Source organism: Theropithecus gelada, chromosome X, assembly GCF_003255815.1.
Source record: "Theropithecus gelada isolate Dixy chromosome X, Tgel_1.0, whole genome shotgun sequence".
Classification (NCBI taxonomy): domain Eukaryota; kingdom Metazoa; phylum Chordata; class Mammalia; order Primates; family Cercopithecidae; genus Theropithecus; species Theropithecus gelada.
In genome coordinates this window covers 121,917,618-121,943,263 of record NC_037689.1, presented here as the reverse complement: position 1 = coordinate 121,943,263, position 25,646 = coordinate 121,917,618, and the positions used below count along the sequence as shown (strand labels likewise).

General features: G+C 37.3%; 1 protein-coding gene across 3 annotated transcripts in view; it reads left to right on the top strand.

The window, feature by feature from the left end:
• TENM1 (teneurin transmembrane protein 1) overlaps positions 1 to 23,597 on the top strand; it is a 605,674-nt gene extending 582,077 nt beyond the window's left edge. For all 3 annotated transcript variants that reach the window (XM_025372420.1, XM_025372421.1, XM_025372419.1), the window contains 5 exons: positions 7,177 to 7,473; positions 13,342 to 13,729; positions 14,564 to 15,784; positions 16,671 to 16,813; positions 18,190 to 23,597. In XM_025372420.1, coding sequence (XP_025228205.1) covers positions 7,177 to 7,473; positions 13,342 to 13,729; positions 14,564 to 15,784; positions 16,671 to 16,813; positions 18,190 to 18,948 — 2,808 coding nt within the window. In that variant the 3' untranslated portion in view covers positions 18,949 to 23,597. The remainder of the gene's footprint in view (positions 1 to 7,176; positions 7,474 to 13,341; positions 13,730 to 14,563; positions 15,785 to 16,670; positions 16,814 to 18,189) is intronic.
• The last annotated feature ends 2,049 nt before the right edge of the window (positions 23,598 to 25,646 follow it).

The window sequence follows — 25,646 nt, the reverse complement described above, 5'->3', positions numbered from 1 at the left end:
CTGTGGCATCTTCAGTCCCTTCACTCTTTTTTAGCTCTTAGCTGAATTTTACATTAACTTCCAAACCTGACTTTGAAACTAGTGTTTCAGCACCACTGGAATATCAGAGTGCATTTTCCATAAACAGGGAAGCACAGCAGCAGACGTCTTGACAGGCAGAGAAAGAAAATTAGGCAGGGTTGTCCTCTGCTTGCTTTGTGGTGGATTTTAAACAGTGATCCCTGCTTATGTAGCTATAATGACTTTATTAAGAAATGTGTTCTTGAGTAGTAAACTTAATCTATCAGACAAATGAAACCACAAATTTAGTTGAACTGGAAATCACTTGTTACTTTGGCTCTTTAACTATCATTATAGCATAAATTGCAACAGTTACAACTGTCTCTGGGAGTACATGGATATTTTACAGCTATTGTAAATGAACAGTATTACAGTTGGAGATATGTGGCTGTAAAACCACAGGAAGGGTAGTTCAAGAAAGAACACCTGGTTTCCTATAGTCTTCCAAGCCCGTTGTATCAAAAGACAGGAAATATGTGCTTTTCTTATCACCTTTTAGGTGCACATAACAACACATAAGCACATAACAACAGGTAGCTGTATATTTATGCAAGACAACACTACATACATTGGCCACAGATGGTATAAAGAGTCAAGAGTCCCAATTTGTGGTTGTACTCCCTGAATTAAACCTACCCCTGACACAAACAGCACTTGCCCCCAGATAATTTAAGTATCTAATCACTAGTATTCTGGATGCAATTCATGGCATGGAACATTTGATAGGTCTTTTTTTTTTTTCCAGAAGTTCAAATTAAGGGCAAATATCATTAGCTCCAGCTGACCAATGAAGAAACTGAAACCAACAGAGGTTTAAAAAGCAAAGTGTCACGCCCCAGTAGAAAAATGGGCAAATGTCATGAGCAGACAATTTATAGAAGATACACATGTGGCCAATAGATGTTAAAAAGTGTTCAGCCTCACTAGTAATCAAATAAATGCAAATTTAAGCCACAGCAGTGTATCATTTTCCCACTCTAGTATTGGGAAAGTTAACTAACTGATAATACTCAATGCTAGTAAGGATGGAATGAGATAACCTCTCCCACTACTAGCTAATGAGAGTATGAATTTGTACAACCTCTGTGCACTATAAAGTAATCTCTCAGGTTGCCTCGGGGTCTTTTAATATGTCTCATTTGACCCAGTAATTTCACTCATCGGGCTCTGTATTATGGAAATATTTATTTATAAAAATGTTCAGCAAAACATGTGATATGAAAGAAAAAAACAAAAACTCTACTTTCTGATTTCTATTTGGGAGAATAGATAAATAAGTGTTTATCATGTAATAAGACATGCAACCATTAAAAGGTATATTTTAAGAATATTGAATAACACAGGGAATGCTAAAGATAAAACATTAGCTGTAAAAGTAGGACACAAAATTTTAAATACAATCCTAGTTGTATGTTTTGAATGTATGCACAGATTATGCCAAAAAAGTAAGATAAATGAAATGAAATGCAGTGAAGTGTTAACAGTGATTTTCATTGGATGGTGGGATTACATGTAATTATATCCTTTGTGCATTTCTATATTTCTAATTTTTCTGCCATGAAAAAGTTATCACTTTTATAATTGGGGGTAGGGGGGAAAGGTTACTTTTTAAAGCAAAGAGCACAAGATTCTGAACAAAGGAAGACCAGAGTCTGATATGAGAGCATTAGCTTTGCAGCCATCCAGACCTCTAAGATCAAAACTCTTTTTGAACCAGGATGTTGATCTTGGATTCCTGAGACCTGAAAAGGTTTTATGTTTGGGTTTTTCAGAAAGGTTCCGAAAGCCCCCTAAGAGTATATTTTTAAAATGTTATATATGCATTTTATGTGCACTTTTCTTGGGATACATTGCACAGCTTTCAGATAGTTAAACAGATCCTTGACCACAAAAGTTAAAATTAACATCAAGTTTAGTTGAGTAGCCAGTGAATCAGTTTAATCTGACTATGATTAATGTAGTCAAATCATAATGTGAGTTTCACTCCTCCCCTTCATTAACAAGATATTTAACTTTTCATTCAGGATCATGTTGACAACTCTGACAGATATAAATCTAGTACACTAAGCTACAATCACCTTGGAATCTGAAATGTGGTCCTATTCACAAGCCTAAATAAAATGAGAAAAGTAATAGTTATGTTATAAAAATAACAATTACTAATAAAGATGTTCTTTGAAACCAATGAGAACAAAGATACAACATACCAGAATCTCTGGGACACATTTAAAGCAGTGTGTAGAGGGAAATTGATAGCACTAAATGCCCACAAGAGAAAGCAGGAAAGATCAAAAATTGACACTCTAACATCGCAATTGAAAGAACTAGAGAAGCAAGAGCAAACACATTCCAAACCTAGCAGAAGGCAAGAAATAACTAAGATCAGAGCAGAACTGAAGGAGATAGAGACACAAAAAACCCTCCAAAAAATCAATGAATCCAGGAGTTGGTTTTTTGAAAAGATCAACAAAATTGACAGACCACTAGCAAGACTAATAAAGAAGAAAAGAGAGAAGAATCAAATCGACGCAATTAAAAATGATAAAGGGGATATCACCACCGACCCCACAGAAATACAAACTACCATCAGAGAATACTATAAACACCTCTACGCAAATAAACTGGAAAACCTAGAAGAAATGGATAATTTCCTGGACACTTACACTCTTCCAAGACTAAACCAGGAAGAAGTTGAATCCCTGAATAGACCAATAGTAGGCTCTGAAATTGAGGCAATAATTAATAGCCTACCAACCAAAAAAAGTCCAGGACCAGATGGATTCACAGCTGAATTCTACCAGAGGTATAAGGAGGAGTTGGTACCATTCCTTCTGAAACTATTCCAATCAATAGAAAAAGAGGGAATCCTCCCTAACTCTTTTTATGAGGCCAACATCATCCTGATACCAAAGCCTGGCAGAGACACAACAAAAAAAGAGAATTTTAGACCAATATCCCTGATGAACATCGATGCAAAAATCCTCAATAAAATACTGGCAAACCGGATTCAACAACACATCAAAAAGCTTATCCACCATGATCAAGTGGGCTTCATCCCTGGGATGCAAGGCTGGTTCAACATTCGCAAATCAATAAACATAATCCAGCATATAAACAGAACCAAAGACAAGAACCACATGATTATCTCAATAGATGCAGAAAAGGCTTTTGACAAAATTCAACAGCCCTTCATGCTAAAAACGCTCAATAAATTCGGTATTGATGGAACGTACCTCAAAATAATAAGAGCTATTTATGACAAACCCACAGCCAATATCATACTGAATGGGCAAAAACTGGAAAAATTCCCTTTGAAAACTGGCACAAGACAGGGATGCCCTCTCTCACCACTCCTATTCAACATAGTGTTGGAAGTTCTGGCTAGGGCAATTAGGCAAGAGAAAGAAATCAGGGGTATTCAGTTAGGAAAAGAAGAAGTCAAATTGTCCCTGTTTGCAGATGACATGATTGTATATTTAGAAAACCCCATTGTCTCAGCCCAAAATCTCCTTAAGCTGATAAGCAACTTCAGCAAAGTCTCAGGATACAAAATTAATGTGCAAAAATCACAAGCATTCTTATACACCAATAACAGACAAACACAGAGCCAAATCATGAATGAACTTCCATTCACAATTGCTTCAAAGAGAATAAAATACCTAGGAATCCAACTTACAAGGGATGTAAAGGACCTCTTCAAGGAGAACTACAAACCACTGCTCAGTGAAATAAAAGAGGACACAAACAAATGGAAGAACATACCATGCTCATGGATAGGAAGAATCAATATCGTGAAAATGGCCATACTGCCCAAGGTAATTTATAGATTCAATGCCATCCCCATCAAGCTACCAATGAGTTTCTTCACAGAATTGGAAAAAACTGCTTTAAAGTTCATATGGAACCAAAAAAGAGCCCGCATCTCCAAGACAATCCTAAGTCAAAAAAACAAAGCTGGAGGCATCACGATACCTGACTTCAAACTATACTACAAGGCTACAGTAACCAAAACAGCATGGTACTGGTACCAAAACAGAGATATAGACCAATGGAACAGAACAGAGTCCTCAGAAATAATACCACACATCTACAGCCATCTGATCTTTGACAAACCTGAGAAAAACAAGAAATGGGGAAAGGATTCCCTATTTAATAAATGGTGCTGGGAAAATTGGCTAGCCATAAGTAGAAAGCTGAAACTGGATCCTTTCCTTACTCCTTATACGAAAATTAATTCAAGATGGATTAGAGACTTAAATGTTAGACCTAATACCATAAAAATCCTAGAGGAAAACCTAGGTAGTACCATTCAGGACATAGGCATGGGCAAAGACTTCATGTCTAAAACACCAAAAGCAACGGCAGCAAAAGCTAAAATTGACAAATGGGATCTAATTAAACTAAAGAGCTTCTGCACAGCAAAAGAAACTACCATCAGAGTGAACAGGCAACCTACAGAATGGGAGAAAATTTTTGCAATCTACTCATCTGACAAAGGGCTAATATCCAGAACCTACAAAGAACTCAAACAAATTTACAAGAAAAAAACAAACAACCCCATCAAAAAGTGGGCAAAGGATATGAACAGACATTTCTCAAAAGAAGACATTCATACAGCCAACAGACATATGAAAAAATGCTCATCATCACTGGCCATCAGAGAAATGCAAATCAAAACCACAATGAGATACCATCTCACACCAGTTAGAATGGCGATCATTAAAAAGTCAGGAAACAACAGGTGCTGGAGAGGATGTGGAGAAATAGGAACACTTTTACACTGTTGATGGGATTGTAAACTAGTTCAACCATTATGGAAAACAGTATGGCAATTCCTCAAGGATCTAGAACTAGATGTACCATATGACCCAGCCATCCCATTACTGGGTATATACCCAAAGGATTATAAATTATGCTGCTATAAAGACACATGCACACGTATGTTTATTGCAGCACTATTCACAATAGCAAAGACTTGGAATCAACCCAAATGTCCATCAGTGACAGATTGGATTAAGAAAATGTGGCACATATACACCATGGAATACTATGCAGCCATAAAAAAGGATGAGTTTGCGTCCTTTGTAGGGACATGGATGCAGCTGGAAACCATCATTCTTAGCAAACTATCACAAGAACAGAAAACCAAACACCGCATGTTCTCACTCATAGGTGGGAACTGAACAATGAGATCACTTGGACTCAGGAAGGGGAACATCACACACCGGGGCCTATCATGGGGAGGGGGGAGGGGGGAGGGATTGCATTGGGAGTTATACCTGATGTAAATGACGAGTTGATGGGTGCAGTAGACCAACATGGCACAAGTATACATATGTAACAAACCTGCACGTTATGCACATGTACCCTACAACTTAAAGTATAATAATAATAAAAAAAAAAGATGTAAATATCAAAAAAATAATAATAATAAAATAACAATTACTAGTGTTATTTCATAGTTTACCAAGTACCTGTATATGTAATCTCATTTAATTCTTAGCACAAGTTTGTGGTGTAAAATGGTAACAACACTCTTGTTTCACAGATAAGACAACTAAGGCCCAGATAGAAGAAATGACGGGTGAACAGACAAGTAGCTAGTTTAAATGTCTCCTGACTACAGTTCACTGCTACTTAGACTCCTCAAAGTCTCTCCTTTTTCATTCTTGTTTTTGTTCCTGCCAGATACAGTAGGACTCTCTCCACCCAAATCAGAAGTCTGTCCCCTAAAAGCTGGGTGAAGGGTACACAGCACCTCTACCATTTTTGCAACTTCTTGTGAGTCAGACTATTTAAAAATAAAAAGTTTTAACACAACAAAACACAAAACCCACTAAAACTAAAGCTTAACTAAACTGAACTAAGCTAAAATAAAATAAATTTTAAAATTCCTTCCCTGCACTTTCCACCTACCCCTTCTTCAAAGCTCCCCTCTTCCACAGGACCTTCTTCAGTGCACTGGCCAGTAGGGACTGAACCTCTTAATGACTAAAATCAAGAACAACACCTTTTTTTTTCTGAAATACGCACACAACAAAACAGTTGAGGATTGCATTTTCTAAGTGACTGTGTTGTAATCAGCTACCCAAAGCAGAAGTTACTGGTAGATCTAGGAAACACTGACACTACTAGCTGAAAAGTGGAAAAAATCAGGTCAGTTGTCCAACTGCTGATTTTTTAAACTTTTTTTTTTTTTTTACGAGGTCATTTAGTTATTTGGTTATCTTGTGTGAACCCAGATGAATTTCATCAGTCAGGCACCATTGAGTACTGTCTTTCGTGGAATCCAGTTCAAGATCCCTTGAATCAGGATCACTCTGGGACTACTGCAAGGTTCTGAGGTGCCCAGAGAAAATGCTACCATACAGTAAGAGAAGTCTAGAACCAGAACCGTGTGAAAGTACTGTTTCTAAACTTGGAATCCAAACCTAACTCTATGCTTTAACTACAGTTAGTAGTGCTGCCCTTGCAAATGCTGTGGAACCTACCAACACTTAGTTAGTTCATTTACCTACGGGCCTCCATGAAAGTGTTGCTAAGTGAGACTCCGTAACTAGAGGGCAAGGCAACCTGAGTTCCCCTATAATAGGTGTGAAATCATATATAAAACTCCAAGCCCAGGTGAACGAGGAAACCAAAGAAGGGAATCTGTGTAAGTTAGAGGGGGCTCACTGTCTTCCTTTTGTCTGATTTCTAATCACACAAATAATTCACCATTTTATGTTATGGCCACTTCACTGGTGAAAAGGGTGAAGGAAGACCCACTCCTTAGTAGGCAACTGACTTACATAAAATAAGATTACGTAATTACTGAAAACTGTAGCACTACACTTCAGGCTTGAGCTGGGGAAAAAGCAATCAACAACCACATATTGAGAGTCTAGAGTATGCCAAGTACTGTCCTGGGAATTAAGACATAGCCCTGCTCTCCGGGAGTGTACAGTGTGGTAGAGGAATAAAGACAGGTGGCATCTGTGGAATGTGAAGCCATCAGGCTTCAGAGGCAAGAGAGGATCTATCGTTGGGTAATCAGGAAAGGATTCATGATTGTCAGTGCTCTAATGAGGGGAACAAGGCTGTGCTTAAAATGTATTTCATATTTCTTTCTCATAGGCCCACAACAGAAACCTACTCTCCATAGATTTTGATCATATAACCCGCACAGGAAAGATCTATGATGATCATCGAAAATTCACCCTTCGAATTCTTTATGACCAGACTGGACGACCCATTCTGTGGTCTCCCGTAAGCAGATACAATGAAGTGAACATCACATATTCACCTTCGGGATTGGTGACGTTTATTCAAAGAGGGACATGGAATGAAAAAATGGAGTATGACCAGAGTGGAAAAATTATTTCAAGAACTTGGGCTGATGGGAAAATTTGGAGCTATACCTACTTAGAAAAAGTAAGTACATAGGGGTAAAAGACAAGTTTCAAGTTTCTGAATGAGACTATCGAAAATGGCCCTAATTGTCCATCTTGGTGAGGACCTGCAGGAGAAAAGTCTGTATTCCAGCTGTTCTGTTCTGTAAAAGTAACAAAAAGATGTTGAACTTATAAGGATAAACTGTTTTTCAGCTGAAAATTTTCCCCAGTCCCACACTCTGCCAAGTACTCTTTCAGACTAAAGTAAGAATAATGGCTTAGCTTTCTCCTCATTTGAACATCTTTGTTCATGCTTCTGAAAAGGTATCTTTATTATTATGAAAGCTCATACTGAGGGAAAAATAGCTAGAAAATTATAAAATCGTGTTAATGTACTCAGCTCTGGTAAAAGGCTTTTTACCCAGAGGATAAGCATTTCTAATTTTGTTAGGATAGTCAGTGAAATTTTAGTTGTATGCATTTGAAGACTAATTTCCAAAAGTAATCAGCCTGCAGGAATGGTGGTAGTGGGGCCTCATTGGTAATACTTTTTTGTGTACACTGAGTCTCCAATAGCATCCATAATGGGAGCTTGTGGCCTGTGTCTGGGAATAATAGAAAAACATTTTAATCCCACTACAGGAACCATTTGTCAAACATCAGCCCCTACAGAGCAAAATGGTTTCTGGCCAGATTGGTACCAGAGGACAGTAAGAGTAATTGATCTCTATCTCAATGTCTAATCTCCTAAGATAGTGCCTCTTGCTTCCCAAATCTATTCTTTCAACACATTTAGGAATTAATCAGTCCTAAATTAATTTCTACAAAAATTGAAAAATGCCTTCCCTTGAGAATTCAAGGGTAATCAGTATAAGGTAGCTTCTAGATGTTCTTAGAAAAGTCATAGGAGCTCATAGCTCACATGGCAGATTTCCCTGTTGGTACCAAGTAATGCCCAACTTTTCTGATACACCCTCCCCAAAGTTAATAAAAACAGTGTGCCAGTGGTTATATGTCATTATAAAACCATGTTACTAGTTCCCAGAGTTTATTGCTGGAGAATTTACCAAGTTAGAAATGCCTGGAGATAAAGCAGAGTTCACTTGGGAGCTAGGGCAAAAGGAAGGAGTCCTTTGCTGAATCCACCTCGTATCCTTTTCTGCTAAAAACATTCATCAAATCTATAATCTATCCTCTACACTGGCAAAATCTGAATCTTACAGAGCAGGTCTTTCCTCTTTTGAATTTTGGTAACAAGAATGATTGGCAAAACCGTATGACTAGTGCCTACAGAGTGCCAAGCCTGTTATAACATTAACTGAATCCAAATATTTGCTGGTATGTGTGCATAGGCAAAGTATTTCTTAAGGTGTATATTGATGACCTTCATATGAAGAAAAACAGATGCTACTGATCACTAACAGAATATTGGCTGAATTAGTTTTCCAGAAAGGAAGACAGGTTTGCACCAATCTTTCCACATGTCCTCCACATGACTACTTAAGTAGCCAGCACTCCTTAGAAGCATACATGGGTTTGCACTCGTAATTCCAACCTCAATGACACTAGAGTCCAACCAACTGAGCTAATTGCCTATAGACAGTCACATCTAGGTCTCATAAGACTCTCCCTTTAGATTATCTGCACAATAACATAAGAGCCTATTGAAAACTTCAGTTTCATCCCTAGGTGCAGTTACTGAGCCTCTTCTCTGACACCAATGAGGAGATTTTATTGTTTCTCTTTTCTGAATTCACTGATTATTCCATCAAATTTACTTAAGCAAAGAATCACGTGAAGCAAACTTCATAAGTTCTCTTTGCCACAGAAACCTAGTTGGCAATAATTGCTAAGCAAACAAACAAAAACCTCAGTGAGACTGCCAGTGTCTGCAGTGTACAAAAATAAGACCTTCCTCACCCAGAATAAGGTATCAAGACAAGTCCTGGTAACTTTCTGACCAGTGAGACAAACCAACTTATTTGTACCTTTGAGTTCACTTTTGTTCTTTTCTTGATTTTATATTTAATTTGTTCTCTAATTAAAAGAGTAGCTACTGATTTAAGCAATCCTGTTATGCAAAACTCAGAACCTACAAAACGCATACTTACGGAATGATTCTTTCCAAAAATCATTTGTCATAAAATTGATTTTATTAACATTATTATTACCAGTAATCATAACTAATTCGCTTAATAGATATAATTAAATGAAATAACTTAATATAAAGCACCCAAGTAGAGAATTTAAATGCTAGCTAGCACTTACTGCCACTTGGAGGTAAATCAAAGCAAGAAAGAGCAGAAAAAAGGAAGGGAGGGAAGAAGGAAGGAAGGAAGGAAGGGAGGGAGGGAGGGAGGGAGGGAGGAAATTAAAGCATCTTTGAAATTGTGATTCTAGAGGGAAAAAGGGAAAGAACATTGAATTTACCAAAATCCCAAGTAACATGTAACTTTTTCAGTGACTTGAGGTTTTGCATCCCCTTGTGTTCTTTCCAGTCTTCTCTTTAATATGGCCTTTGTGGCACATTCTCTCACTATGACGGGGCAGAGCAGGGATAAAGAGGCTGATTCTCATAGTATATTTTAAACTAAGAATTCCCAAGCTTTAACATGGATTTCTCTTTTTACACCACAAAATACTCCGGTATTACCGTGTGAATTTGCTTGCCATACCTGTGTCACGATGTATTAAAAAGCAGCAGCAGATTTTTCACCTTAACATGCAGAAATTTTGTAAAAATAGTTTGACTTCCTCTAGAGTAAGTGAAAGTTATGCATATCATTTTCATGCACAATGGTTTGTAGCCATTAGGAGAAAAATAATTATTTGGATAATGGCTGTGGTTGCTTAATGATCTCTTCCCTATTAAAAAAATCAATTATTGTTTCTTAAATTTTCTCTATGTGGTCATTAATTCTCTGTCTTGATTTATGAGACTTCTCTGAGTTAATTATATTTTGAAGACTTGTGGGCTAAAATTTTGTATTACAGTAAATGTAAATCTTTCAGTTTCCTAAAATAATTCTTATGAACTTCATTTTAAAAATGCATTTAAATATATTTTATAATCATTTAATAAGATATTTTAGCCTTATACATTTACAGCAATTGCCTCTTTGGGGCTGACGTTTTCAGAGGCTGCCTAGAGGGACAGAACGACGACTGTGGCTTCAGCTTCCAGGTGGCGCCACACTGCCATCTGGTGGTCATTCAAATGCTTTAACTTTTCAAATTTCTGCTCTCATTTCTAGTCTCGTTCAAATAAGCATACAGCCATGATTGCTGTTGCTGTTGTTGTTGTTGCTTTTACAATTATATCTTTTAGAACCTCACAATCAATTAAAAGAATAAAAGTCTCCCACTCCGTTATTTGGACTAATAAGAAATGGCCTTTTATCCTATAGCAGCATTGTGGACATTGGATAGATTCATAAGCATTGTTTTTGAGCAAACTGATAATAATGCCCACCCAAAGTGAAAAAGCAGCCACATGAGAGCTAAATGGTATTTTGGCAACATAACAGTTACATTCATTTGATTTCTAATCACATCATCCACATTCTTGCCATTGGCAGGAAGCTTTGAAACAGACCAAGGGCTTTTGAGACAGCCCAGCATCAGCACCACCTAGGAACAGGGTTCAGGCAGTAGTTTACTGCAGGCTGGAGGATGAGAACAGAGGAGAGAATAACAATGACGTGCCATAAATACTTGGAAAGGCTGGTACAGCAACTGAAAAAGGCATGGCCCAGGCAGGCTGGTACTAGATAATATGTGGGGGCCATATGGTGATAGTCCCTGGCCTGTGTCACAGGTGACAGATGTCATTTACTCACGGCAAGTTGACAGAAGAGAGTGGAAAGGAACTGAGAAATATGACTTTCAGCCTAGAGATAATGCAAAAGCTTTTCCGCAATTCCTGTATAAAGCCTTTCCACCCCTGCTCCCTGCCACCTGCTTTCCCACTCATAGGAAAATTTCTTGCTGGTTCTATTGAATTCTGCCTTGGTCCAGGGAGGCAGTTATCCCTTAATGTCTCCAAGCCCATTCAGGATTTCCAAGTCTCTTTCCTTTTGTTCAGGAGGTTTTCAGAGGTCACAGTGGTGGAATGGTAGGCTGTGGCAAGCTGCCGGTTGTTCACAAGTGACGAATTGACAGGATTTCTGCACTCACCTCTGGCTCTTCAGGCATAATGTTGGTAGAAAAGAAAGAATGAACAACCGACCAAATAACCACTGACTTTGACTTCATGGTACTGAGATGCAATTCAAAATCAATAATTCCCGGAAGGGTAGGGAGGATATGCAGTTTCAGAAAGCACATTCAATATTAAAATGTAATGTCATATTTAGAAGATATAAATGCACATTACATATACTTATGTAATTCACATTCATAAACATATAATTTGTGCTTAGAAAATGAAACTATACCTATTGTTTTCATAACACAAACTTGAATAAATAACCCTCAACTAAATCCCTTTGCTTGAAAAGGTAATTTTCAAAAGGAGAAGAATAAAGCTCCCCTAGGGAGTCATATCAGAATCTCCAAGGATGAGAAATTTTTATTTTTATTAAAAGATGAGATGCACATGTCAGTCAATTACAGTCCTCCCTAAAACAGTGCTCCTTTTATGTCTGTATTTGCAATTAAAACAAGACAATCAGTATTTATGAAACACCTATTACCTGCTAAGCATTATACCTCAACAAACAACTGTTTCTGAAATACAGATCAGTTTAGGGGAGAGGGGTTGCATAACCAGAGAATCATTCAATTTTAATGACATGCTTCCCTAATATTAAAACACAAATGGAAATGTGAAGTTAAAACATCAATTGCAAAACAATAATAATACCATAATAATATTTTATGCACAATTTTTAGGAAGATATCTCCATGAAGTCAATCAATACTTTGTGGTAACTATAAATTAATTTGTGAAATGCCCTGCCATCCATTTACCTTCCTCTGAAACATATGCACATTGAAGCAACCTTTCTAAAATACCAACTTGACGGTTTCTCCCAGCTTGCACGTGCCCTCTTGCAACCGTCCCTTAACTTTTTTAAGACCCTTCAAGAGTGCCAGATGCAGTGGCACACATTGGTAGTCCCAGCTACGCAGGAGGCTGAGACAGGAGGATGGCCTAAGCTCAGGAGTTTGAGGCTGCAGTGAACTATGACTATACCACTGCACTCCAGCCTGGGCAACACAGTGAGACCCTGGCTCTAAAAAATAATGAAATAAAACAGAAACCCTTTGATGACTCCCTGTTGCCAACATACTTGAATCCAAACTCCTTAGTGTGGCTTAGAAAGCCTAGCATGATCTGGACTCAGCCTACGTAGCTGACGTCATCTCCTGCCATTCCCACCATTCCCAACACACTCAAGCTCTAGCCACACAAAATTTCTCTCATTCTCTGAAAAAGTCATGTTCTTTTTCATATCCAGACCCTCACAAGGCTGTGCTCTCTGCCAAGAATACTCTTTCCCTACCCCTGCCCCAGGCCCCCTGCCGTTGCCTGGACAATCCCCAGGCAATCTTTATGTCTCAACTCAGATGCCACTTTATCCAATAAGCCTTTTCTGGTCTCTCAAGTCTGAGTAAGTTGGTCTTTCTCTGCCTTTCAGAAGCACTCTGTAACTCCCCCGTCATAATACATTTCACACTATATTGTAATTGCTTGGTTGCTTGTCTTTCTCCTCCATTAAAACTGTAAATTTCATGAAGATAGACACCACTATTGTGCACTACTGTATCCACTAGGATTTGCCACAGTGTCTGGCACACAGAAAGTGCTTGATTAATTTGTGTTGAATGGATGAATGTGTATTTTCTTTAATCGCCTCAACTTTAGTTGTCCATAATGTGCTATTCTGCCTTTGTCTCGTTTCAGTCTGTGATGCTTCTCTTACATAGCCAGCGGCGTTATATCTTTGAGTATGACCAACCAGATTGTCTGCTCTCAGTCACCATGCCTAGTATGGTGCGTCACAGCTTACAAACCATGCTTTCAGTGGGCTACTACCGGAACATCTACACCCCACCAGACAGTAGCACTTCTTTTATCCAAGACTATAGTCGAGATGGCCGATTGCTACAGACCCTGCATCTGGGGACAGGGCGCAGAGTCTTGTACAAGTACACCAAGCAAGCAAGGCTTTCTGAGGTGCTCTATGATACCACTCAGGTCACATTAACATATGAAGAGTCTTCTGGAGTGATTAAGACAATACACCTGATGCATGACGGATTCATCTGCACAATCAGATACAGGCAAACAGGTTTGTTGTGAAAGAGTGATGATGTCTACAACAACATCACTATTTTCTTATGACATTTTTACTGACCACAGTGTGAGATAGAAGCATTAATCTACACACCTTCAACCCAACTTTCACTTTACTTATCAAAGTATCTGACATTGAAAATTTAAAGCATGTTATAGTCTGATGAAAACTGATTTCTTAAAAACATATAGTGCATTTCTTTCTTTCAGCTCTCAAGTAATTTGAAATCCAAGTGCCTAGTGTAACCGTATACCCATTCCTGCTCAGCACCAAATCTTCTCAAAGATGAAACTGCAAGATATAAGTCTCACTGAAACTAGCTCAAGCCCTGTGTAACCTTTATAAGCCTCAGTTGATGACAAAATATCTTCACAAGTCAGAACTTTCTAATGTATTTTACTCTTTGGGTTTATAGAATGCCGAAATCCAGTTACTTTAATGCTGGAATTTGTCAAAACCTGACCCTCTGACTTTGTAGCAAAGGTTAAATGAAATGAAAGCATTTTTGTCAAGTGATTATAGCAAGAAAACATGTTCATAATATCAATTTCATCACCCTAGGCTACTGGATGTTATTACTTCTGTAGTTTCTATAATTAAAATGTTCTATAACTATACAGTATTTTAATTTTTTTATATTTGAGGATTACCACTATGAAAATATATATCCAGGAGATAATATGCCCAGGCATTTGATATCAGAGATCAATCTCTAATATTTTATTATGAATATAAAAGCACCGGTACTAAATAAAATAACACTAGACCTTTCTGACTCTTCCACACTGATCACCTAGCTTCTTACTGTTTTTGTTTCGGTTCCTATAGGACCTCTTATTGGACGCCAGATTTTCAGATTCAGTGAAGAAGGTCTTGTGAATGCACGGTTCGACTACAGCTACAACAATTTCCGTGTCACCAGCATGCAAGCTGTAATCAATGAAACCCCTTTGCCTATAGATCTGTACCGATATGTTGATGTCTCTGGCAGAACAGAGCAGTTTGGAAAATTCAGTGTAATTAATTATGATTTAAATCAGGTCATAACTACTACAGTGATGAAACACACCAAAATCTTCAGTGCCAATGGACAAGTCATTGAAGTCCAATATGAAATCCTAAAGGCAATTGCCTACTGGATGACTATTCAATATGATAATGTGGGCCGCATGGTAATATGTGACATAAGGGTAGGAGTAGATGCCAATATAACAAGGTACTTCTATGAATACGATGCTGATGGGCAACTTCAAACTGTTTCTGTAAATGACAAAACCCAGTGGCGTTATAGTTATGATCTGAATGGAAACATCAACCTCTTAAGCCATGGGAATAGTGCTCGTCTTACTCCTCTCCGATATGACCTCCGAGACCGCATCACCAGATTAGGAGAAATTCAGTATAAAATGGATGAAGATGGCTTTCTGAGGCAGAGGGGAAATGACATTTTTGAATATAATTCTAATGGCCTGCTGCAGAAAGCCTACAATAAGGCTTCTGGCTGGACTGTGCAGTATTACTATGATGGGCTTGGGCGACGCGTCGCGAGTAAGTCCAGCCTAGGGCAGCACCTTCAGTTCTTTTATGCAGACCTTACCAACCCCATAAGAGTTACTCATTTGTACAACCACACAAGCTCGGAGATTACATCTCTGTATTATGATCTCCAAGGTCACCTTATTGCCATGGAGTTAAGCAGTGGTGAAGAATATTACGTAGCCTGTGATAATACAGGTACCCCACTAGCTGTGTTCAGCAGCCGAGGTCAGGTCATAAAGGAGATACTATACACACCTTATGGCGATATCTATCATGACACTTACCCTGACTTTCAGGTCATTATTGGTTTTCATGGAGGACTCTATGATTTCCTTACTAAATTAGTGCACCTGGGGCAAAGGGATTATGATGTTGTCGCTGGCAGATGGACAACGCCTAATCATCACATATGGAAACAGTTGAACCTCCTTCCTAAACCATTCAACCTCTACTCCTTTGAAAATAACTACCCAGTTGGCAAAATTCAAGATGTTGCAAAGTATACCACAGGTATTTAAACTATTTAAAACTTTAAACTAAACCTGAGTAACTCAGTGCTGTTGATTTTATCACAGAATCTCAATGCCTTTGTAAATATGCTTCCTCTTCCTGACAGTTAGCCCACAGGTTATTGTGCATTTGCTGTCTTCCTTAGTTTTTTGGAGTGAGCAAAACATGCATGTTAACATAAAACATAATGCTTTTGCATCCTGCTACATTTTTTTTAGCTGTTTCTGTGTTTTACTCTTACATGCTTATATGAATAATTATGTAAAAGAAAAATTCAGGATCTGTTTCATCATATAAACCTAATATGATGATCCATGTGGCCTTAGTACCACTATCACATTAGGAATTTCAAGGTAGTAGGCTGAGCTTATAATCCAGGGTTATCCACAAATCAAAATTTTTCCTTGTAGAGAGAGGATCAGGTGTTTTAGTGTGGGTCATATAAAGGGGAGTTTTAGGCTGGGTGCGGTGGCTCACACCTGTAATCCCAACATTGGGAGGCTGAGGCAGGCAGATCACTTGAGGCCAGGAGTTCAAGACCAGCCTGGCCAACATGGTGAAACCCCATCTCTACTAAAAATACAAAAATTAGCCAGTTGTGGTGGCACATGCCTATAATCCCAGCTACTCAGGAGGCTGAGGCAGGAGAATCACTTGAACCCAGAAGATGGAGGTTGCAGTGAACCAAGATTACACCACTGTACTCCATCCTGGGCAACAGACTGAGACTACATCTCATAAATAAATAAATAAATAAATAAAAGTTTTATTCCTAACTTCTATTGCCTAAACAGTTTGAAGGCAGGAGAGGTATCTTTCAAGTCTTCAACAAAGGTTATAAAGTATGGGATTTTTTCATTTTCTTTTTTAATATTGTGTCTCACAGACATCAGAAGTTGGTTGGAGCTATTTGGTTTCCAGTTACACAATGTACTACCTGGATTTCCCAAACCTGAATTAGAAAATTTAGAATTAACTTATGAGCTTCTGCGGCTTCAGACAAAAACTCAAGAGTGGGATCCTGGAAAGGTTAGTAAAAGTTTTATCACCTCTTTTTAGCTGAAACAACAGAAGGGCATTCCATACCTAGAAATTATATTTACATATATTTGCTTACTGACATTTTAGTCTTCTTGAATATTCACTAAAATGTGCACAATTAATGAGAAGGTAGAAAAAAAGCTTCATGAGAAAAAGATCAGAGAATTGGAATTTTGGGGGAAAAAAGATTAACAGGTTACTTGATGACTGCTGCAATAGGTAAATAAGAGGAAAGAGGAACTGTACTTTTAAAATTCTGAAATGGGCTACCAAGAGCAATTATGGATTCTACCTAGAGAAAATTGTTCAGTAAGAGACATGAAAACATCAGATTTCCAACTGTAAAATAATTTAGGGGATGATGTCTTAAGAGCATGGGAATAACAGAATAAAATTATTCTGATAAAGAAAAAATACATAAGCACAATGAAGCAAAAATAATGAATATTACAAGGGTACAGTTTTGGGAAAAAATAAGAACATCAAAACATTTAAGATTCAGCAGATGATTTCATCAGACGTGTGAGGTACAAATGAAAATAAGAAGGAGCTTTTTCTTTCAACTGAAAGAAATGTGAATATCTGTGTTTGCAAAAACAAAATGAGCTTGATACAATAAAACTGAAATGTGGGTGTGAGACCTTGAAATTTAAGTCTAAAAAATTATAAAGGACAGGAAGTTCTAGATAGGTCCTATAAATCCATCCCTTTGTAAAGATGTAAATGCTTTTTGTAATTAAAAGTCCTTCTAAAAAACATTTAGCAAAATGTTGAAAATTGCTGAAGCTTCGTAATGGATACTTGGAGGTTCATTAGTCTTTTCTCTTTATTTCTTAGTATGTTTGAAAATTGCCAAAAATAAAAAGGTTTTTTTTTTAAGTCCACCTAAAAAGATCAGTGAATTTCTGGCTGATTTGCCGTAGTTAATTATAAGGTCTTAAACTCTTTAAAGTAGAAACTATGCCTTATGCATTTCTGTGTGCCTCGCTGTGCCTAAGTATTACTCTACATGTAGTAATAACATCTAGTCAATGTGAGTGAAATCAGTGAAAATAAAATGCCTGTGTTTTGGGAGAGCTGGACCCACTTAATGTGCCTTCCAGCTCTGCAATTCTGTGATTTCAAGTTTAAACGTATTTCTTCATGCTTAACTCCACCAAGACATAAGAATGCTAGGTAATCACCTGTTAGTCTTTTCCAAATCTCTGATGAAGAGATTCCAAATCTGGCTGATTTTTAAATCACTCACTGGCAAATTAAAGAGAGAAGGAAGCAACCTTGCAAGCCTGTCCTTTCCACAATCACCAAGTATCTGACAGATGTCTAACTCCATGCTGCATCTGCTCTGTGCCTCTCTTTCCTAGACTATCCTGGGCATTCAGTGTGAACTCCAGAAACAGCTCAGGAATTTCATTTCCTTGGACCAACTACCTATGACTCCCCGATACAATGATGGACGGTGCCTTGAAGGAGGGAAGCAACCAAGGTTTGCTGCTGTCCCTTCTGTTTTTGGGAAAGGTATAAAATTTGCCATCAAGGATGGCATAGTAACAGCTGATATTATAGGAGTAGCCAATGAAGATAGCAGGCGGCTTGCTGCCATTCTGAATAATGCCCATTACCTGGAAAACCTACATTTTACCATAGAGGGGAGGGACACTCATTACTTCATTAAGCTTGGATCTCTGGAGGAAGACCTGGTGCTCATTGGTAACACTGGGGGGAGGCGAATTCTGGAGAATGGTGTCAATGTCACTGTGTCCCAGATGACTTCTGTGTTGAATGGGAGGACTAGACGGTTTGCAGATATTCAGCTCCAGCATGGAGCCCTGTGCTTCAACATCCGGTACGGGACAACTGTCGAAGAGGAAAAGAATCACGTGTTGGAGATCGCCAGACAGCGTGCCGTGGCCCAGGCCTGGACTAAGGAACAAAGAAGGCTGCAAGAGGGGGAAGAGGGGATTAGGGCATGGACAGAAGGGGAAAAGCAGCAGCTTTTGAGCACTGGGCGGGTACAAGGTTATGACGGGTATTTTGTTTTGTCTGTTGAGCAGTATTTAGAACTTTCTGACAGTGCCAACAATATTCACTTTATGAGACAGAGCGAAATAGGCAGGAGGTAACAAAAAAAATCTCTGCCTTTGCGTCACCAAAGACTGCCTGTTTTTAAAACATAAAATGGTTTATTGTATTGGTTTTCTAGACCAGAACTCTGTATATGTAAATATGGAGGAAAAACATATCCAACTGCCTTTCAATGTGACGGAAGATGGTATTTTAATATTGTTTGTTTAAACTCTTTAAGAAATGACAGAGATTTTTAGTTCTTGTGTGGCAGTATTCAAAATAACACAAGTAGAACTCAAACAGCTAAAAACAGTTTTCGGAAAGCACCACTTTCAATTTGCCGAGCCATGCATATGTTCCAATATCCAGAAAGAACCCAAGGTTCTCTATTTCTATTGTGACAAGCAGTTTCATCCTTAACTGTTGGCAGAAATTGTGGGCTATTTGAATAGGTGGTGCAGTAGTATCTGAACCTTGCATTTCAAAAGACTGCCAGCCCTTTCACATTTTCCAGATCTGTTATAGGAAACTTAAAAACAGGTGTAAAATGTCTTCAGCCACCATCTCCTAGAGTCAGGACCCAATTGCCCTTCCTTCTTGATTATTCCTCCCTGCTTGTTAAAGTAAATGCCATATTGTTGTGCTGTGTTTTGGCATGTGGTGGCTGGGTTCTGTCTACCATGCTTCCCTGTGGGTGTGGTAACCAGACTGAATAGCCACTATTTGCTCATGTGTACGTGATACCAAAGCAGCTGGCCAATGTGACCTCTCTCACACAACCTGTTTTGACTCAACTTTTTACTAAGTTGTCCAGCTGTATTGGTATCATGTAAACGTAGCTTTTATTAACCTGGGTAGGAATTTCTCATTTATATATAGGATGTATTTTGGTCATAGTTTCACATTAGTGATTCAGCATCTATACACTAATCCAATGGTTTTGTGCACATGAAAGGTAATTTACTTAAAAGTATGATTCTGGTACAAAAACAAAAAGAGGCTTTAGCAGGCATACGTGCCTGGGATGCCGATACATACATTAACTACTACTGCAGAAATTCATAAGAGCCAAAACTTTGAAAAAATACACCTAGTACTTAAGTGAAAGTACTAAAGGGAAGACCAGACCAAACATCACAGCAGTTGCTGCCACATTGTTTCAGCCCACTTAGATTTATCTTTCAAATGTACAATTCTGTATTGAACATCTCCCAGCCATATTCAGGAAATCAAATCAAGTGAATCCTTTCCAACCACAAACATTTCAACTAATTATAGAGATGCAGACTCATTTTTACTAAAATAATTTATATGGTTAGTTATTTTCGTTCTCCGTCCTTACCCATTTATTTTTATTTAATCATCTCTACTGCCTAGGAAAATAACTGTTTTCCAGGACGGGTTATTTGTTCTGTGATCATTTAAAATTTGGAGAAAGGTCAGGATTAGTGTTAATATCAGCTGCAGTTTCTCAATCTCTAGGAATCCTGCAGTAAAAGAAGCCCCTTGGTGAGCTGAAAGATTTGTGCCCAGTGACAAAGAGACAGTTTGTAAAATGCTGTGTAATTGTAAGTTACCACAAATGAAAATACATGACAGCACAATGTGGCCCGTAGAAAATTTCCCTGAGCCAGCTTCTGCACTTTCATCACCGAGTCTGAACATTTGCTATGTCTGAAGGCAAATTTATGATGGAATGTTAGTTTGGATTCTTTCCAGCTGCTACCTAAATGCAGTGTGGGGTCATTGCCTTGCTTTGCGATGACAGTTTCTTTGAAAATATGCAAAGTCATAAGCTCATGTTAAGGTTTTCAAGAATCTGCCTCCTACTACACAAAGGAAAGCAAGGGAAAGGAAATGACCCTGGCAAACAGTAGGGAAGGGTGTATTCAAACATTTCATTTTCAAAACCTTTGGGTTAGAATACCACTTACACATGTATTCTGAGAAAGAGAATTCATGATGAACTCATCTCTCTTTATAACTGGAAACATACCAACTTGATATATTGCTAATCCATACTAAAATCATATTATTGGGTTTTTCCTGAATCAGGCCTGTGTTAATGGTACAGTATTTATTCAGAATGGGAATTCTAAAATTACTAACAAACTTGTTGAAAATTTGAATACCTCCACACCAACCTAAAAATGGACCTTAAGTTCCTAGAACCTTTGATGTTCTTTTAAATTAATGGAAAAATAATTTGTGAACTGTATATAGAGAGTGCATTCATAAATGTGATTATGTATTTTATCACGAATCCAAAATGTCAATATTAGAGTCTATTTTGCTTATGTTTTAAGCAATTATACTTTTTTGCAATTCACTGATGATGTATCATTTTCAAACTGCTTTAAGTATCCATCAGAAACAAGTATTTGAAGCTTTTACTTAATAGTGATTACCTTGAACTGTGGATTTCTAGTTTGTAATACATATTTAGTTGGTTCGTGCCTTTAGTTTCTTAAAGTTACATTTGTATTATATTCAGGAAATGCACTTTTTATTACTTACAGCTGTGGTTTTAATACTGCCTTGAACTATTCTTATTCTTTTTACAACTCCTAAAGTTCGAGGGAGGAAAGAAAAAAAAAAAAAAAGGTTAGCACTAATGAGTAGTAAATCGAAGAGAAACATTTTGGCATTTCTTAACAAGAACATGGAGATATTGAGTATATCACTTCCTATTCAGCTGAATAGAAAGAATGCCTTCATTGACTTGCAGTTCTGAAGTTTAAATTATTGAAAGAACAATTCATTTGCATTTCCTGATGAAAGTAAAAGCATTTTTCAGAGAAACATATGAATTTCTCATACCCAGCAGACAGATGGCTGACACTGCACAGCCACACACCATTCGAGTAAGTTAAAGTGAGAGCATAGTAGTTAGACTCTCCTATGAAGAACATTCTGGGCTGGAGGCAAGGAATACTCCATGGTTGTTTCTTTTTCCTAGTTAAGCCCATTTTGTTTGTGCTTTTCTATTTTGTTTTGTTTTGTTTTCACTCTTGCACTACAGTCTAGAGATCCAAATGAACTGAAAAGTTCAAAGTTTAACACATTTAAATATGTTTATTTTTAGTTGTCATTCTAATCATTGTTGATTAGAAACATGACTCCTGAAGGAAAGGGAAGTAAATCTCAATTCATACTAACTTTCAACAAAACACTTGCCATATAAATAAGTATATGATTTATTTTTAACCCAAAAAATGTATAAGTGTGTCCTTTGCTGTCAATTTATCTAGACGATCTATAATATATAGACTACATATATATAATATATACAACATAGCCAAATGTATGAAAACTTGACAATGATGTATAATTTGGAATTCACATGCTACCTATGTAGAGAGGTATGAAATTAAGTTATAATTTTCATGAGACTTTTTGATCACTGTTGACACAGTTTCAAGCATTCCATCATGTTATTTTGACTCTTTTTCTTTTTTTCTTTCTTTTTTTAAAAGTGTATTTTTAACTAGACCAGGCCCCACTATAATATCACTTAAGAGAGTCAGGGCAAAGTTTTTGCATTTATGAAGATGTGTCCATGTAAGGGTGATTGTAAAGGAGTTCATTGGTAATAGAAGCAAAAGTATAGTAATGAAGTATTGAAAAGAAAATTTTGGAGAGATTGGAGCATATTATATATAGCTTGTGGAAAGACATAAGGCTACAGATTGAATGGAACATTCCTGTTTTCTTGAAGAAATTCACATACACATAGCTGACCTGACTAGTACTTCAGCTCTTCCACAGCCTTCTATAAAGGTTCTTTCTTCTGCAAAGAAAACAAACAAAAAAACAAACAAAAACAAACAAAAAAAAACAGAAAAAAAGCAAAAAACAAAAAATGAAAAAAAAGCAAAGTAAAATTTAAAAATACAGAAAACAAACAACAAAAAAGAATTCAACCATAAATAGTGACTATTATTTCAGTGTGTCCTTCATGTGAAAGCTATTAAGGACCAAATATACTACTGTTTATATGAAGAAATTACTTTCTAAACAGTAACTGAAAATACTTAGAGTTAAACTTGCTGTGGATTTTGTCTTGGCAGTTGTCATCTTACATTATTTGTCAAAGGAAATGTGTTTGGCAGTTAAAAATCTTTCCTTAGATTTAGTGGTGGACTTTAACCTCTTAAATAAATGTTAGTATATCAGATTGTGTCCTTGAAAAATATTTTACTTGTATGAATCATGACAACGTCTAAATCTTTACTATTCTTCTGGCAAAAGCATCAGTAAGAGAGAAGGCGAAAAAGAGAAGTATAGCCTTTATGTCAGAAAAACATTCTTTTTAGCTGCTTACTTTCTCATGAAAAGTAAAGATGTTTACAGTGTATGCCAAGTTTTCAGTTTCTGTATAACAACAGTTAGAGGTTCTAATCATATTGAAAATTGTGTTATAATGGTCTGAGCCATGTTGCTAGGAAACAATAGGTTCCAATTTTGTATTCCTGCTCTCCTGTGCTGAAAAGTGACTGGATACTGTACAGGTTCATGTTCTCTGGCTGCAGTTAAATGGTCTTTTGCATTTTGCTCTGGCTTTCAGGCCAGAAGCATGCATTTTTCTACAAGAGCATCACAACAACATGCTGTAAATATTTAAAGTTAAACATTATGTGTTGATATTTGAAAGAAAAGTACTTTGAATATTTCATTTCTAAAAAATAAAATTGCCAATGAAAAATGTGTCCCATTTTATTCATGCGCCAAACTGCCTTCTCAAGTCAGTCTGGTCACCTTAGATAGGACAAGTGGCTCACTAACAGGGAACAATAAAAACACATCATCTTGAAAATGTAGGTACAGAAATTAAAAAGTCACTAATCCTAGGCAGACGTCTCTTCATTTTTATTTTTCATACAAATAGGATCTCTGACACAAATGACCATTTAATAAACAAAGAAGAGTAGCTGCTGCAAATGTAAATGCCTCTAGGCTATGACTTTTAAAAAGGCTTCGCTCTGCTTTTGGTGCCTTTCTCAGCAATAGAAAGAAAATAAAAAATTATAAAAATGGGGTGGGAGAGATATAGGAGTTCAGGGTGTCCAAACACACTGGCAAAAAAATGGATGTTGGGGCGGCAGCCAGTGGGGAAGGGTGTCAGGGAGGGGAGGCAATCATGAAACACTAAAAAAATCCTATGCAATTACAATTGCCATTTGGCACTTGTTTTTCACAAGAAGACATTTACAAGTGACGCTGGGAAATCTGGCCAACAGATCTTCAAAAATTCATCTTCATACTAGCGGAGCACATATAGTCCAAACAGCCCATTACTGAAACTTGGAATCCTGCAATTTACACTTCAAAATGCCCTGCTGCTTTTTTATGTGTGTGTGTGTGTTTCACTATGTATATATATAGTGAAAAGAATCATGGAGCAGAAGACAACCTTGATCATCTCAACACAACCCATCAGTAAAAAATAATGGGAGTAGGGGGTTGTTAGTATTAATCATCTGGATTTTTTTCAAAATATGCATCCCACCTCACACTCAGGGTATTTTTTAAAAGGGCAGGAGCTCCTATAGGGAGATAATTATTAAAGGAAATAGGAGATTTTTGTATATTCCTTCCCTATTCACTCTCCCTTTTAGAGATCTGTGAATATCAATGTTATTTAAACATTCAGTAATATTACTACCTTAAAGTTATACATATCTATAACTACACACACATATATATGTAAATTATTGTACCTTAATAATCTTGTGAGGTTAGTACGACTTAATTATTCCTACTTGGCAAATACAATAACAGTAACAGACTGACTTACCTAAGGTCACGTGGATAATCAGTGACAAAGATGAAAAACAGTGGGAGCTGAACAATGAGAACACATAGACACAGGGAGGGGAACATCACACACTGGGACCTGTCAGGAGGTGGGTGGCAAGGGGAAGGAGAGCATTAGGACAAATACCTAATGCATGCTGGGCTTAAAACCTAGATGACAGGTTGATAGGTGCAGCAAACCACCATGGTACATGTATACCTATGTAACAAACCTGCACATTCAGCACATGTATCCCAGAACTTAAAGTAAAATAAAAATAAAAATAAAAATAAATGTTTAAATGGCCCACCAGGTGACTAAAAAAAAAAAAAATCAGATCTCATGCACTCCTGCTTTTACTCTCTCTGTCCAATACTGAATGTGATACGTACTATAGCCTTTTGTCATCTTGTGAGAAAACAGTTCTATTTCTGTGTGTATGTGTGCAACCAAGATGTATATATATCTCAATTCCATATATGTTAATGGGTTCTATCCAAACAGTTGGTCAGGCTTATTGTATCTTGTTACATTTAAAAAAAAAAAACAAAAAAACAAAACAAAACAAAAAAAAAACCTTCATTTAAGAACTAAATGACCTAATGATAAGAATTAGCCTTTTACTACAAGTTTGGCCAATGACCCCAAATTAGGAAAATATCCAAACTGGGTAGTTTGACTTCCCCCCTAGTTGCAAACTGCAAAATAATGGTACCCCATTTACTGCAAGAGAAAATATAGGTGTCAAAGTTGAATGTATAGCATCCTAACAGGAAGACCAGGCATCCCATAACCTTGAAATGCTCAAGGGCAAACCTGGGTTGTACTAGTAGTAGACTGGATTCTAAGCTTAACAAAGTGAATCAAATAAAACATAAGCTGATGTTGAAACATTATTAACAGAGTTTAAAGCTGTTCCTCACATTTTTAATTCTGTGTCCATTCTACCCCAAAGAA